The sequence below is a fragment of the Psammomys obesus genome, unplaced genomic scaffold (genome assembly GCF_907164565.1).
Source record: "Psammomys obesus unplaced genomic scaffold, mPsaObe1.curated_primary_1811, whole genome shotgun sequence".
Taxonomy (NCBI): domain Eukaryota; kingdom Metazoa; phylum Chordata; class Mammalia; order Rodentia; family Muridae; genus Psammomys; species Psammomys obesus.
The window spans coordinates 48,942,578-48,958,667 of record NW_026585895.1 but is presented as its reverse complement, the minus strand read 5'-3'; the positions used below and the strand labels follow the sequence as shown (position 1 = coordinate 48,958,667).

General features: G+C 53.3%; 1 protein-coding gene across 2 annotated transcripts in view; it reads left to right on the top strand.

Annotated features, from left to right (window-relative positions):
- The window catches only part of Lamc3 (laminin subunit gamma 3), a 56,212-nt gene that overhangs the window by 13,359 nt on the left and 26,763 nt on the right, over window positions 1–16,090 (top strand). For both annotated transcript variants that reach the window (XM_055600789.1, XM_055600790.1), the window contains exons 4-12: window positions 2,221–2,387; window positions 4,416–4,604; window positions 4,685–4,802; window positions 7,537–7,635; window positions 10,890–11,026; window positions 11,987–12,097; window positions 13,269–13,461; window positions 13,602–13,720; window positions 15,227–15,451. In XM_055600789.1, the coding sequence (XP_055456764.1) occupies window positions 2,221–2,387; window positions 4,416–4,604; window positions 4,685–4,802; window positions 7,537–7,635; window positions 10,890–11,026; window positions 11,987–12,097; window positions 13,269–13,461; window positions 13,602–13,720; window positions 15,227–15,451 (1,358 nt within the window). The remainder of the gene's footprint in view (window positions 1–2,220; window positions 2,388–4,415; window positions 4,605–4,684; window positions 4,803–7,536; window positions 7,636–10,889; window positions 11,027–11,986; window positions 12,098–13,268; window positions 13,462–13,601; window positions 13,721–15,226; window positions 15,452–16,090) is intronic.

Below are 16,090 nucleotides of genomic sequence, written 5' to 3'. Positions count from 1 at the left end.
GATCACCAAAGTTCAGTTTGAGGGTCCAGTTCGTCATGACGGGATGGTTCGAGGGCAGCACATGAAGAAGAGAGAGATGGATGAATGCCGGTGCCCAGCTTGCTTTCTCCCCTTGATCCACCCAGGGACCCCAGTCAATTCAGGCTCAGCTAACCCTCATCTAGAAACTCCCTCATGGGCACACCCAGAGGTCTGTCTCCCGGGAGATTCTAGATCCAGTCAGGTGGACAATATGAGTCATCACACCTTGGTACGGCAGTGTGGTGAAGGATGAGGAGAGGGAGGGGCGGAACCTTGAAGGAGACAGGAAGCTGGGACCATGCCGATGCTGTCAGGGCAGGGAGCCTTGGCTGACAGGTAAGGAGATGAGAAGTGAGCCACAGGCTGTGGGTGTGGGCGGCGGTGAGGATGGCGCCCAGGTGCTGGGCTCCCACCGTTCATCGGTGCTTGGGCAGTGTTGAAGATGGAGGTGGGGAGAGCTTGTTCCCAACAGCCGTACTCTGAGATGCCTGCTCCATGTTAGACTAGGTGTGAAGAGACCTCAGGGAACATGATTGAGGAACTCCAGACAACCCCCCCCCCCCAACACACACACACTGTAAGTCGGGTCAAACCTCCCAGCAAGACTCCAAAGTTAGTCATGACCTCCATTTGCCGTGCCTGAACTGAGGGGATGCAGGCCAGAGCACATCTGGGTCCCAGCTGTGGGACCCAAACCACCACAGGTCCCGCAGCTGGCCATGAAGGCCAGTCTCAGGAAGGGTCAGCGTCTTCCCGTGCGGAGCAGGGAGCTTGCAGAGTCCTCACAGGATGGTGCAGGATGAAGGAAGATCATAATCTTCCAATACTGTCTGCTGCTGGACTTGTCCCTACGGCCACAGTGGGGTGTTGTGGCCTCCCCTGAGCCCATGAGCACATACTACCCTGTCCCTGGGTCCCCAAATTAGAGTTGGCACTGGGGGCCCTGGCAATGGCCATCCACCCATCTCTGCCCCCTGAGGACAGAGGGTGGGACTTTGGGGAGCCAGGATGAGCTCTGCCCTTTAAAGTGCCCTTAGGACACTGCTGTGCCCTAAGCCTGCTTCATCATCTGTGACGCTGGGAATAAAGTCCCTCACACCTCCAAAGACTCTATTGAGGTCTGGAGCTATTTTCTGTGTCTGGGACCATCCTAGAGCAAAGCAGGGACGAGGCCATGGTGGCCATACAGGGTCAGTCCCTGTCCAGCTACATTGCTTACCTCCCAGAACACTCGTTTGCTTTTGCTGAGTTCACACACCTCTTGACCCTGTTAGTGTCATGGGAATATGGGCCCAGGGCTTTCCACCAAGGCTCAGACTCTGCGGACTTCCTGGGAGCTTCGCCCTGCATAGGGCACTTCTTTCTTGCCCTTTTTGACACAATTGCAGAATTATCTGAAGTAACCTCGGCCCGCTAAGGATTGACTCTGTGACCACTTCCCTCCCCAACCCAAGAGTCTGAGTTCATGTCTCCCTGAGTACCAAGTTCCCCTGAGTTGGGACCCTGCCCTGTCAGAGTCCTTCTGTGGCAGATACTAGCTGGCAGCCACGGACGGCCTTCCAGGCCTCGGTTTCCCAGTCTGCTCAAAGCAGGTCACAGGAGGCTGACGAAAACAGGTGTGCTGATTGGTTAGCATTCTGTCAAGAAGACACAGGCTAGGCTCATTTGTGAAGAGGAAACCTCAACTGAAAAAAAAAAAAATCTCCATCAGGCTGGCCTGTAGGCAAATCTCTGAGACATTTTGTTGATTAATGATTGCTCTGTGAGTATGCAGGCAACTGTGGGCCATGACACCTCTGGGCAGGTGGTCCTGGGCTGTATAAGAGAACAGGCCCATGGAGAGCAAGCCTCTAAGTGGCATTCCTTCAAGGCCCCTGCTTCAGTTCCTGCCCTGAGTTCCTGTGCTGACCTCCCTTCACAGCGGACTGTAATAGGGATGAGTAAATACGAAATAAACCCCTTCCTCCCCAAGTTGCTTTAGGTCATGATGGTTATCGCAGCAATAGAAAGCAAACTGGGACAGCAGGGTCATTCCATATAGCATTTGGGGACCCCAGGGCTCTCCTTATCACAGCCCCCCAACATATGTAGTCGGGGCTCGGGGTGCACATACTTGCCCTGCAACCAAGGGGTGCCCTCGCTTTCCTCAGTGTCTGTGGCCATTGTCTCCAGGCCCCTCCCTCCTGGTGCTTTCTTCAGGTGCAAATGCAACGGTCATGCCAGTGAGTGCGGCCCCAACGAGGCTGGTCAGCTAGCCTGCTACTGCCAGCACAACACCACGGGTGTGGACTGTGAGCGTTGTCTACCCTTCTTCCAGGATCGTCCCTGGGCCCGGGGCACCGCAGAGGATGCCAACGAGTGTCTGCGTGAGTGTCTCTCGGGCAGCAGGCCCTGAGGCGAATGATGCTGGCTGGGGACCAATCCCCAAAACCTCTCGGTGGTGGCCGCTCCTGGGTGGGCCTGGCATGCCGTGTGGGGTCCTCGTCTGGGAAGGAGAGACCAAGGGATGTTTTGGGGAGTGCTTGAACCTCAGTCCTCCCACACAAGTCCACCCAGAGAGGCGCCTATGGTGCCTCTCTGTTCTAACCCTGGTAGCTAATGAAATCCAGTCCCCCCACCCCCTCCCCCACCCACAGGGTTCTGACCCGCCCACCCGTCTTTCCCACGGTCCCCCACAGTCACCAGCAGTCCTTTGATGTTCCAGCTGTGTGTGGTGTGGCCCTGCCTGCCTAACCTCAGAGACACACTGGTGAGGGCAGGAAGGGGCCCTAGAACCTTCTACAGGGACAGGGAGAGGGCGGCCTTCCCAGTGTGTGCTCCAGCCACTCCGGCATCCCACCTTCCCTGGTCTGGTCCCTCTGGCTCCACAGTCCTCTGCTCCCCTCGGGCTTCACCGTGCAGTGCTGGGACCAGCCTCAGGAGTCCACGCAGCCTCACAGCTTCTGGGCTCGGGGCATGGTCTGCCAGAGCTGGGGTGGGAAGGAGACAGCTTTTCCTTGGGACAGACAGCTTTCTCCTGTCTGCAGGAGCTGCCCCAGGGGCCAACACAGTCCTATTGAGTTCCTCTTGGCTTGCTGGCCTGCCTCCCCCAGGGAAGGCATGCTGGTTCCCTGCTTGGGCCAAATCTGTGCCTGTCTGTACACGGCAGGAGTGCCGAGGGCCAGACTGGCCTCCGTGCTGTGCCCTTACCCGCATGGTCAAATTTCCGTCCTTCCAGTCACCAGCCTGGAAGATGCAGTTTTACATCTGACCTTTTACCCCTGACTCCCAGCCCAGACAGCCCCTGAGCCCCAAATTCTTCCCCTTTCACATCTCTGCAGCCCTCTCCTCTAGGTGCCTGCATCCTCCTTCACCTGTTAAGGGTCTGAAGAGTGCAAACTCAGTTACGTCCCTCCCCTAATCACACCCCTGTGCCTCCTCCCTGCAGCTCCAGGCTCCCAGCCTCCAGGCCCCTCTGTTCCCCATTGCCATCACACACCACTTATCTGACAGTAACTCCGCCCTGCCCATCACACAGCATGTTTCCTGCAGCCAGCCTCTAGGCATACACACACCAAAGAGAAGCGCTTCCCTGGTCCAGACTGTCTCCTCTCGACTAGGATAGGCTTCCTGCTCCATCATCTTCCTGTCTTCTAACAGGACCCTCCCCCCCTACACACACACTGCAGCCACCCTCTGACTCCCTCCAGGAGGACATTGTTTTGGAACCCACCTATTTCTTGGCTTTGTTTATTTTTATTTCATGTGCATTGGTGTTTCACTGACCTTGAGTCACAGACAGTTGTGGGCTGCCGCGTGGGTGCTGGGAATTGAACCTGGGACCTCTGGAAGAGCAGCCAGGTGCTCTTAGCTGCTGAGCCATCTCCTCAGCTGCACCCACCCAGTACTTAAAGAGCATCCTGTTTGAGATTATCAGCGTGGCTGGGCTCAGTGCACTCCGACAAGCTGAGGCTGAATGACGTCCTGGAGTCTGGCCCTGGGTTTTAGTCACGTCTCTCATTGATATGACAAAATGCCCGGCAAAAGTAGTATAAGAAAGGAAAGGTTTGTTCTAGTCAAAGATAAGTCCCCTCATGGTGAGGCCGTGATGGCAGCAGCAGCGTGAGGCAGCTGGCCACGTGTACCTGCAGCCAAGAAGCAGACAGATGAATGAAGTGACAAGCTTGCTTTCAAGCTCCTTCTGTGAACCCCAGCCCAGGGGACAGTGGGGTTGAATCCACCTTTAAGGTGGGTCTTGCCACCTCAGCCCGGCAGAGAAACCACTGAGAGGTTTGTGTCCTCGGTGACTCTGGATCCTGTCAGGTGGACAGACCAAGCACAGCCATGTCTGAGCGGCCTGCTCCGGAGAACACAGCCCCCAGCCACTCACACACACAACCCTCTGCTTCTCACAGCCTGCAACTGCAGCGGCCACTCTGAGGAGTGCACGTTTGACAGGGAGCTCTTCCGGAGCACGGGCCACGGCGGGCACTGCCGTCACTGCCGTGAGCACACCGCCGGGCCGCACTGTGAGCGCTGCGAGGGGAACTATTACAGATGGAGCTCGAGGACGCCGTGCCAACCCTGTGACTGCCACCCAGCAGGTGAGTGGTCCCAGCTCTGCCCTTCCTCATCTCCTACCCTCCGCTCCTCCCACCTCCACCGCCCTGTCCCTCCTCCCCAGGCTCCGTCAGTCTGCAGTGTGACCACTCGGGCACCTGTACCTGCAAGCCCACAGTGACGGGTTGGAAGTGTGACCGCTGCCTGCCTGGGTTCCACTCACTCAGCGAGGGTGGCTGCAGGTGAGCGTGCGGGGACAGGGGGTCTGTGTTAACTGGGCTGTGTGTTTGGGACAAATAAGGCGCAGAAGGAACAGAATCCTAGCTGACCCCTCCTTTGCATCCTCACCTAACATTTCCTCGCCCTGGAGCTACTGGGCCCCAGTGTTATGAGAAACAGAGCTGGAGACACAGGAAGGACTAACCAGCCCGTGGGGGTGGGGGTGGGGAGAGACCTAAGAGGCCCATTTGACGTGAGAGGGACAGAGCCCCGGCTTGAACCTGAGACCTGATGAGTGAGACACAGAGACACTCCAAACTGGGGGTACAGCCAAGGCTGAGGCAAGGGCCAGGTGAGACTCAGGTCTGGAAGAAGGACCTGGTGCAGAGGGAGCTTTGAGGGAGGCGAGGGACACTGTGAGCAGGGAGGCCCAGGCAGGTGGCTGTGTCAGAGCCTGGAAGAGGCTTTGGCAGGAGCAGGGCTGGCCCTGGTGGGGGAGGAAGGAGACAGGCAGATTCCGGAGCCCACATTTGTGGTGACAGAAGACTGAGGAGGAGGAAGGGAAGGGGGCTGGTCCTCATGGCAGAGGGCCAGGTGGAAGCCGGGCAGGGAGCCAGGCATTATATTCGTGTTTGGAGTACATGCTACCTGCTTATGAGGAGACAGACCAGCAATCTGCCACAGGCCGGATCCTAGAAGAGGGGCCAGACGGATTTACCAGCGGTCCATGGTGGAATCCACAGAAACCGGGGCTGCAGACAAATTATCAGAAGCGCTCTGTGGGTATAGTCTTAAGAGAGAGCCTAGGCCGGCCTCGAAATCACTGCATAGCCAAGAATGACCTCCTGCTGGAGTTAAAATGTACACCACCCCGGCCAGTTTTGTGAGGTGCTGGAGATTGAAGTCATTGCTTCATGAATGCTAGACAAATCCCTTACTGTCCCTTAGAAGCGCTTTTAAGTGGCTTGTCACAGAAGAGGAGATAGCTCAGTTGGCAAAGTGTTTGTTCTGCAAGTGTGAGGATGTGAGCTCGGATCCCAGGGGACCGCAGAAAGACACGAATGCTGCGTGTAGTGGTGAGCGTCTGGAACTCCAGCACTGAGGGCTGGGAAAGCCGGCAAAGACAAGCTGGTCACAGGAGCTTGCTGGCCAACCAGTCTTGCCGAATTGGTGGCCTCCATGTTCAGTGAGAAACCCTGTCTGGGGCTGGAGAGATGGCTCAGCGGTTAAGAGGACTGGCTGCTCTTCCAGAAGACGCAGGTTCAATTCCCAGCACCCGCATGGCAGCTCACAACTGTCTGTAACTCCAGTTCCAAGAGATTTGACACCCTCACACAGATAAATATACAAGCAAAACACTGATAAGTATTAAAAAAAATTAAAATAAGTAATTTAAAAAATAAGTTGGAACACAGGAAGCTGGGAAGTGGTGGCGTGCGCCTTTAATCCCAGCACTCAGGAGGCAGAGGCAGGCTGATCTCTGAGCTCAAGGCCAGCCTGGTCTTCAGAACAAGTTCTAGAACAGCCAGGACTACACAGAGAAATTCTGTCTCAAAATACCTAAATAAATAAAGTGGAATACAAGAAACCTAACTTTAACCTATGACCTACACACACACACACACACACACACACACACACTCCTGTAATCATATGTACATACACAGAAAAGAAAAAAATAAAACAAGTGAACTTGGCTTTGCTGACAACAGTGTCCCCACCCACACATTTGGAAGGCAGGAGAGCTTGCTGAGTAGACAGTGGCACAGAAAACCCACTAAGGCCACGGCAGGGCTCGGTGGTAGAGTAAGTGCCTGCCAAGCATGCAGAAGGCCCTGGATTAAAAAAACAGACACCCTCCCCCCAGATCTGCCTCTGGATGCTTCCCATGTCCTACCTGGTCTTGGGACCTTCGCACACATCATTCCTCTCCCCTAGAGCACGTCCCTTCTTCCAGCACTGCCTCCTCACCTATGTCGCACACGGTTACCCATTCTGTGGTCCTCAGCTGAGGCACTGTCCCCCAGAGAAGTGCCCTGTTCTTCCGTTCCCTCTCACTCTCCAAGGCTGGGCCAGCTACAACTCTGCTGCCTCACCACTGTCCATCTATCCCCTTCACAGCAGGGCAGGGGCTGCCTTTCTGTCTGCCTATCAGTCTGTCCTCCCTGGATTCGGGGATCCGTGAGGACAGGAACCACATCTTACCAGATGAGGTGTGGGTGACAGATGGAGGAGTGAGTTAAATGGATGGGCTGATGGAAAGATAAGTGGATGGGTGGATGACTAGAGGGGAGCAGATGGATGAACGGATGGTTGAGTGGATGGGTAGATGCATGAGAGAATGGGTGGATAGGAAGCTAAGGGACAGAAGAGAAGGATGAAGAAACAGGTGGATGGATGGACAGACGCACTGATGGAGGGACAGGTGGATGGCTGCTAAGCAAGAGCAGGGTGATGGATGGACAGATGCATCAATGGCGGGGTGGGTACATAGGTGGACAGTGGGAGATGGAAAGTGATAGCAAGAGTGGTGGGTGGAAGGATGCACCAGCAGGAGGGGTGGGCAGTGGGCAGGGTGGTCACTGCATGGGCACTTCCTGCTACAGTGGGACCAGCGGAGCCAGGCATGGTCTCCTGGCCAATCCTATCCTGCTCTTTTCAGGAGCAGGGAAGGGTGTGGAGGTTTCTCCTGAGGAAAGGGTAGTATCCCCACTATGGAGTTGCTCGGTGGACATGTGTTTTCTGTTTCTTTGGCAGACCCTGTACCTGCAATGTTGCTGGCAGCTTGGGCCCCTGTGACCCCCGCAGTGGGCACTGTTCCTGCAAAGAGAACGTGGAAGGCAGCCTGTGTGACAGGTGGGTGTGCTGACCTACACAGAGCTACCAGAAATGATCTTGGCTATCTGTGGTGAGGCACCAGAGCTGTGTGGTAAGGAGAGAGTGTTGTTGTGATTTTAAAAATGGCTGTTGGGCTATTTATTGTTCTTATTAGCCATAAGATTATGATGGCAGTATTATCTAACCCTCTATCACAAAGAATAAGCCACAGACACCTGTTAGATTTTATACTTGCCTTATTTACCTTGAGCAGGGTAGATATTCCTCCCTACACTGTCTAAATCACCTCACCATCCATCTCCCAGCCCCCATCCACTGCCATCCACCTCAATCCTCCTCAGCCTTTCTCCCTTTTCATCCATAATCCCATGGTACTTGCTTATATTCTTCACCTGGGCTCTTTTCACGCCATTATTGGAGTTTTTCCTCCCAGCCCCAAGAGGTTTCTTCTACAGGCTAACTCATCTTTGTGCTCCTTCTTCCTCTTCCTGTCCGTCTGTCCCATGATTCTCATGAATCTTCCATCCTCAAAAGCCCTGGAAGCTAGCCACGCCTACCTGATTCTGCCCTGCCCAAGTATAGACCATTTAATGAACCAATCAGGTATAATGTTTTAGGTAGGTTTACACAAACAAGGATGGGTGTATCCAATGGGCGATAACCAGTAATTACCATTAGACCAGCCTCCAGCAGGAGAGGCAGGGCATGGTCCTCTGAGACTTGGGCAAGACTGTCACCCCACATTCTTTCTGAAACTCCAGGATCCTGCTGCCCAGGGTGCTCCCCAAAGGTCCCGTGGGCACTGCTTATACCCTGACCCAACACCACTAAGGGTTTCTTAGCTGAGGAAATGCAACATTGCTTCAAGATCAGAATCCTGAAAAGAAAGCTCTAGAAAGATAGGAAGAGCTTGTCTAATTCAGGAATCAGGAATACCTGATTCCATATTTCAGCTCTTTTGCACATGGCAGACATCACTAATGGAACACAACAATCTTAACCTCAGAGCCTTCTCAATGCCTTGCTCCAAGAAGCCCCTACCAACTGAGCCAGCAGTCATCCCTGCCCTGTGTGAAAGGGATACAGGAGCTAATCTGCTGGAAATCCCAAAGCTGGAACAATTTGAATAACAAAATTAATAAAGACGAGATTGCATTATAACCCTAAGAACAGGGCAGTTATCCATAATGCAAGTAGATGACCGGACAAATAGATAAGGACAGTGGGGCAAATCTCCCTTCAGAACTCTAAATGATAAAGAAGGGTGCAGCGGGAAATCAGGTTAGAAGTCGCAGCATAGCAATGATTTCCCTGATAGGCATTCCAACAGCTGGAATGAATGCTGGTGTTCATGGGAAACAGGCATTTGCATAGCCTCAAGACACAGCCCTGGAAACAGTTACTAATTACAGTGGTGCCTTTCAAGCATGCTGCAAGCAAGTTCTTTGATACTTTTCCTTCTTGGAAGGCTTAGGGGTTTTTGTTGTTTTGTGGGGTTTTATGTTTTGTTTTTGAGACATTTTCTCTCTGTGTAGCCTAGGTCGCCCCGACACTTTAAGATCTGCCTGCCTCTGCCTCCTGAGAGCTGGGATTCATTGCTGTGCTACCTTCCACTCCTGGCCCTCAGGTAGGCCAAACTAACCTTGAACTTGCTGGGTGGCTGAAAATGACCTTGAACCCCCTGGTCCTCCTGCCTTCACCTCTGGATTACTGGGGTTACTGGTGGGCACCACATGCCTGGCTAGTGTGCTGTTCTGCCCAGTTCATGAACCCCAAAAGACCAGGATTAAACAGACTCTGCTGTAAATACATGAGGATCTTTTTATTGTAAATTACAAGCTGCAGCTTGGGCTCACACCCCCACCGCTTCGGCAGTGGGAGCCGAGCGCCCTGTGCTCAGGTTAGTTGGGTGATATATAGATTCTGGTCCATCCCAGCATGCCCAAGGCAGGGGCAATTCCTGCCTGGCAAGCATCTATTGGTCAAAATGCTACATTTTGAATTGACTATAGGAAGGTCCCCATACCATTAATGACCTGGTGTCCCTCCCTAGGGGGATGGGCCAGTTTCCTAACAACTGTTATCTCTAGTGGGTGGGGAAAGAATGCAGTAAGGTGGTTCTTCCCCTCAGGGCATTCCTGGACTTCTCCACCCACCTAGTTCAGGCCTTAATAATAGCTGCTAATTTTTAATCTTTTGGTCTCTCAGTGCCACTCCTAATGACTACAGTGCCGCAACTGTTACCGTGGGCAACACGGGAGCCAGGAGATGGTGATTCAGCTAAAGTCACCTGGGAGGCTGAGACAGGAAGGTTATCAAGAGTCCAAGGCCACGGCAGAGTATAAAATAAGACCTTGTCACAAAAACGAAAAGCAAGGGGCCTGGAAGGATAGCTCAGCAGTTAAAAGAAGTCCTCTGCTTCTTTTCCAGAGGACCTGGGTTCAATTTCCAGCACCCACAAACATCTGAAACCCCAGTTCCAGGGAATTCAACACCCTCTCTGGACTCTGCAGGCACCAGACATACATATGTTATACAAACATGCATGCAAGCAAAACACTCATACATATAAAATTTTTTTTTAATTAAAACTTTCTCTAAAAAAGCAAAACAAGCCGGGTCTGGCGGTGCTCACCTTTAATCCCAGTGTTAAGGGAGGCAGAGGCAGGCAGATCACTTTGAATTCGAAACCAACCTGGTCTACAAAGTCAAGGCCAGCCAAGGCTAAACAGAGAAACTATGTCTCCAAAAATCAAAACAAACAACAAAACCTAAAGCCTGTTGCAGCGATGTACACCTTTAGTGTCAGCACTCAGGGAGAGGCAGGAAGATCTCTGTGAGTTCTAGGCCAGTCTTATCCAGGAAGGGCTACATTTCGAGACTCTGTCTCAAACAAACAAACAGACACCACAGAGACAAAAGTGTCAAGATTACAAGAGAGGAGATGTTTACAAATCAGAGGACACAGGACATAGCTAAATGCAATGTCAGGTCCTGGAGCAGGGAGACAGGCTAATGAGAAAAGAAACCCTGACGCAGCCTGTTGTTAAGCTTAGGCGGTGCTGATCCCTTGGCTTCAAGGCCGTGTATCAAGCAGCAGAGACACCAAACAGGTAGGCATGGGATTGTCTGTCCTGTCTGGGCAACTTGTGATTCTGAAAAATAAAAATAAGAATGTCTTCTTAAGTGTCCCCAGGATTCCGAATCATCTAGCTGGATCCTGGTCCTGTCCGGTCCCGGCTCAGACACATGATCCATCCTGACTCTTACAGATGCCGCCCTGGGACCTTTAACCTGCAGCCCCACAACCCGGCCGGCTGCAGCAGCTGCTTCTGTTACGGCCACTCCAAGGTGTGCGCTCCTGCTGCCGGGTTCCAGGCACACCACATCCTCTCAGACTTCCGCCGTGGTGAGCAGTGCTCAGGGGGTGCCCTCCAAGGGGTGGCTCTTTGCCCTGGCTGGGAGTCTCTCTTTGGAAGCTGTAATGGGGACAGCGACAGCCCTTCCACCATGCCTTCTTTAGAAAGATGCTCTACGGCACACAGCCTTGGCGGGTAGAGCGTGAAGGGGAGTCCGCTGGCACCTGCCTGCTCCCCCTGGGCTCCTGACTCAGGGGCCACCCATCCAGCCTTCAGAACTTCATCCTCAGGGTGGCACTGGAAAGCTGGTTGCTGCAGGCCCCCTGAGTCCTGTAGGACAGCCTCCATTAATCCCCAGGAGAGCTAGCCTCCTTAGCATATCTGAGTCCCAACTCAGACTCTTGGCCCTCACATACTAAGCACCTGCTGTATGCCAGGCACTGCTGAGCTCCACATTCCAGGCTAGCTCAGCATCCTTGTAGGCAGGTGTCCTCATTCCCATTTACGGACCCGATCCCGAGTCTGTCTGAGATTGGCTGCGGCTGCCGTGACTGTGTCTTCCGAACAGAAAGGGCCTAACTCCAAGCTCTGCAACCCCTCAGAGCCACTGTGCCCAGCCATACTCCTTGGAACGTTCCTCCTCCCCTCGGATTTGAGAGTCTGAGGACTGGTCCTTGGGCATGGATTCCAGAAGTCCAGATACAGAGGCCGTGCGCCCTCTGCTGGACATCACACAGAAAGCAGGACAGTGCCTGGCAGTGGCTGACAAGAATCTAGCCTGGGCCTGTCTTCTGAATCCAAAGAGAATAAAGGGAGGGCTCAATGGGTAGAGTTTTTGCCAATCATGCACAGAGCTCTTCTGGGACATGGAGCCGTGATCACACCTCAGGAAACAGGGTCTCATGGAACCCAGCCTGGCCTCCTATCTCAGAGCCCTGCTGGACTTGTCACTGGAGGCCAGCGTTTGGGCCTCTCACTGTTGGGGTGAATACTCTGTGTTTGATGTTTAGGAGCTGATGGCTGGCGGGTCAGAAGCATGGAGGTGTCAGAGCGTCCTCCACAGTGGAACCAGAGTGGGATCCTTCTGGGCCCGGAAGGAGAAGAGGAACTCTTGGCACCAGGTAGGTGACAGTCCCACTCGTCACCTGTAAGTTCTAAAGACAGGTTCATTTTGGCTCACGTGCCTGTTCAAGGTCAAGGTGCACATCTGGTAGGAGTCAGGACTGAAGCAGTCCTGAGGTGTGCAAGGCATAGCCCCCACCCAGATTCAAAGGATTCAACCACGGGGACCCCACCCTAGCCATTTCACTTCATCCTAGCTGCCTCCCAGAGACCCCCATCCTAACACTACACCTCTTAACACCGTACTAGAGGGGTTCTGTTTCAACACAAGTTTAGGGGTGCCAGGGAAACAGGTGCCGCCAGAGGCCTTGATTTCAGTGGCTGAGAACACACACATTTGTTCTCTCGATCTTTCAGAAACCTCAAGCATGGAATGGGCGTCACGGGGCTGTGTTCCTTCTCGAGGCTCAGGAGCAAAGACCGTGTCTCCCTTCCAGGACTCTCACCCTCCCCCACCTTCAGAGCGAATGTCTTTCTTACAACCACAGCTGACATCCCCCTCTTTCTCCCTGGAGACTCCCTTGGGTCCTATTGGATAATCCAATAGACCTCCCCTAGTCCACAGACAGGGACCAATGCTCTCACCCCCACCTGCAGTCCTAATCCTTTTTGTCTGGTCAAATTGCCTCTGTAGAGACCCCAGCACTCAAAGGTGCCTGGGGACACCTTTGAGTGCTACAATTCTTCAGTCAGCCCACAGCATAAGCGAAGTCATCAAAATACCACAACTGTGTGTGTGTGTGATTCGTGTTCGCATGTGAGTGGGCATAGTGCATGTATGGATGCAAACCCATGTGGAGGCCAGAAGTCGATGTCAGGAACCATCCTCCATCCCTCTTTCACCTTGTTTGCTGAGGCAGGGTGTCTCAGTCAAACCCAGAGCTTGCTGATGCGGCCACACCAGCCGGCTTGCTCTGTCTAGCGTTCTCCCAGCCCCACTTCCTAAGGCTGGGATTACAGCGGGCCGCCATGCTCGTGCAGCGTTTACGTGGGCTCTGGGAATCCAGGCTCCGGGTCTCCACTCCTGCATCAAGCGCTTTAACCACCTTCCATCTCCTCAGCTCCAGCCTGGGATTTTCTACCCGCTGCGTGTGCACGTTGTTTGGATGTTTAACAGTAGAATCAAGTTAAGCATACGAAGATTCCAAAGCCTGTCCCTCTTCCCTTCAGAGAAGTTCCTGGGAGACCAGAGGCTCAGCTATGGACAGCCAGTCGTACTGACCCTCCAAGTGCCCCCTGGGGCCGCCCCACCTCCTGTGCAGCTGAGGCTGGAGGGGGCAGGTTTGACTGTGGCTCTGAGGCCCTCCAGCCCACCCGGCCCTCAGGACACCAGGCAACCGGGACAAGTTCAGCTCTGGTTCCTGTAAGTGGCCTCCCTGTCCTGAGAGATGGGAGTTGGATGGGTAGGCAGAGTGGTCTCTGAGGGCTGGGCCCACCGGCGAGGCTCCCCAGGAACCCAGGCTCTTGGCACCACCTGTCCCACTGACTTCCTGTCCATCACAGCCTGCAGGAGACCTCTGAGGAGGCAGAGCCCCCGCTGCCCACCTTCCACTTCCAGCGCCTGCTTGCCAGTCTAACTGCTCTGCACATCCGGACCAGCAGCCAAGGCCCGGGTCCCGCTGGTCAGTATGAGAATATACCCTCTAAGAACATGAGTCCTGGTGCTGCATTGTCTGTGGCGTCCTCACAACATGGTCTCCGAGACTGAGAAATCAGGACACTTGCACAAGGCAGCAGCTCTGTGTCTGAGGATAGAGGCAGGGGCTGTGCTGCAGGAACAGGACGTCCTGGAGGACAACTCTAGGGAGTGGGTACCTGATCCTTAACAGAATCCAGCATTGCCCCATCCCTCCACTGCAGCTTTCTGTTGGCACTGCTCTCTCTGCTGGGCAATAGTAGCATTGCACCTCGGCCACATCACAGGTTCTAAATTCACCCAATTGCTTTGAAGATTTCTTTGTTTTTATTTTATGTGCATCGGTGTTTGACTGCACGTATGTCTATGTGAGAGTGTCAGATCCTCTGAAACAGGAGTTACAGACAGTTGTGAGCTGCCATGTGGCTTCTGGGAATTCTTGCTGGTCTTGAACTCCTGATCTTCCTACCTCTGATTCCTAAGGGCTGGAATTGCAGGTGCCTCACTATCTAACCCTGCCTGGTCTGGAAGTTCATGTACACCAGGCTGACTTAAAAAGTGTTAAACTCACGTGCTCTCATGCCCAGCAAATCTTAACAAGTTGTATGATATTTGTTTAGTTGCACGTACATATATTTCTGGGCACACATCACTGCGTGTACCACGCATGTGGAGGGCACACGACAACTCATGGGACAGAGAAATTTGAACTCACATCAGCCTGCTTGGCAGCTTGGGCTCCTAACCTGCTGGGCCATCTCCCTGGCTCCAAGCACGGACACCTTGCAGCCTCTCTGTCTGCTCCTGCCTCAGGGATTAAAACCAAGGCTTTGCACATGCTAAGTGCACATTCTGAGCTCCACACAGCTCCTTATCTATTTCTTGATTTAAAAACCAAGTCTTTGGGGCCAGAGAGATGGCTCAGAGGTTAAGAACACTGGCTGTTCTTCCTAAAGGTCCTGAGTTCAATTCCCAGCAACCACATGGTGGCTCACAACCATCCATAGTGAGATCTGGTGCCCTCTTCTGGCATGCAGGCAGAACGCTGCATAAATAATTAGTAAGACTTATAAAAAGTAAAAATAAAAATCAAGTGTTTCCTTTGTCCTTTTTTTTTTTTTTTCTTTTGAGACACGTTTTCTCTGTGTAGCCTTGGCTGTCTTAGGCTCACTTTAGAGGCCAGGCTGGTCTTAAACTCACAGAGATCTCCCTGAGTGCTGGGGTTACAAGCGTGCACCACTGTGCCCCATAATTGCCCTTGAGTTTTTGACTATTGTTTTTAAAATTATACTTGAAGCCTGGCATAGATTAATGCCTGTAATCCCAGCATTTAGGACGATAAGGCCAGAGGATTGCAAGTTTGAAGACCACACAGGTCACACGGCAAGACCCTGTCTCAAAAACAAGCAAGAGCACTAGTTGGCTCACAGGCTGCTCAGGAGGTGTTGGATGGCCGGGTATGTAGGTCTCCCCTTCTCTTCTCATTTCTCAGGCCCGGTGTTCTTGTTTGAGGTCTGGCTCACGTCGGCCCGGCCCCAGAGAGGACTTGCCCCGCCGGCCCCTTGGGTGGAGGCCTGCCTGTGTCCCCAGGGATACACAGGCCAGTTCTGCGAATTTTGTGCTCCCGGATACAAAAGAGAGACACCTCTTGGGAGTCTCTACACCAGTTGCATCCCCTGCACCTGCAACCATCATGGCACCTGTGATCCCAACACAGGTAAGTCCCCAGAGCCCATTGCAAGGCTGTCTGGGCCATGTGGGCACAGTGAGATGAGAACTGGCCCTCACAGATGGCCCTTGGGAGACACAGGTACTGGCCTGTCCTTGCCCTGTCCCCTGGGCTTCTTTTATTGTAACAAAAGGCCTGACTGGTGCCTAGGTATCAGGGACCATGTGTATCTGCCAAGGCCTCAGCCAGTCTCTCTGTGGGCACCTGCCCACTGCCACCCCACTGGCCTGGGAGGGGCTCATCAGGGCCTTGCTACCTAGCAGGTGCTGTGAGAAAAGGTAGAGAGATTATCAGCACAGACAGTGACAGAAGGAAGACATTCAGAAAGTCATATAGCCAGTAGCTCATGGGTGTCAACCCACAGCCACAAGCCAGCTAGCCTCGTTGCTTCATGGCTGTGGCCTTGGGAAAGCCACTTCCCTCCCTGATCCTCCATTTATACAGTACAGGCAGTACTGTATAAATGCAGGCTGTGGGGACAAGGTCACATGAAGGTCTGGTGTTGTCCAGAGTTTTTTTTTTTTTTTAAGAGCTTTGCTTTGCACTAAAGCTCAGGGATAGCTCAGGTAAGCTGTGGGGTCTCTTCCTGGGAGAGGCAGATTTAGGAAGGAATGAAATAGTGCTGTC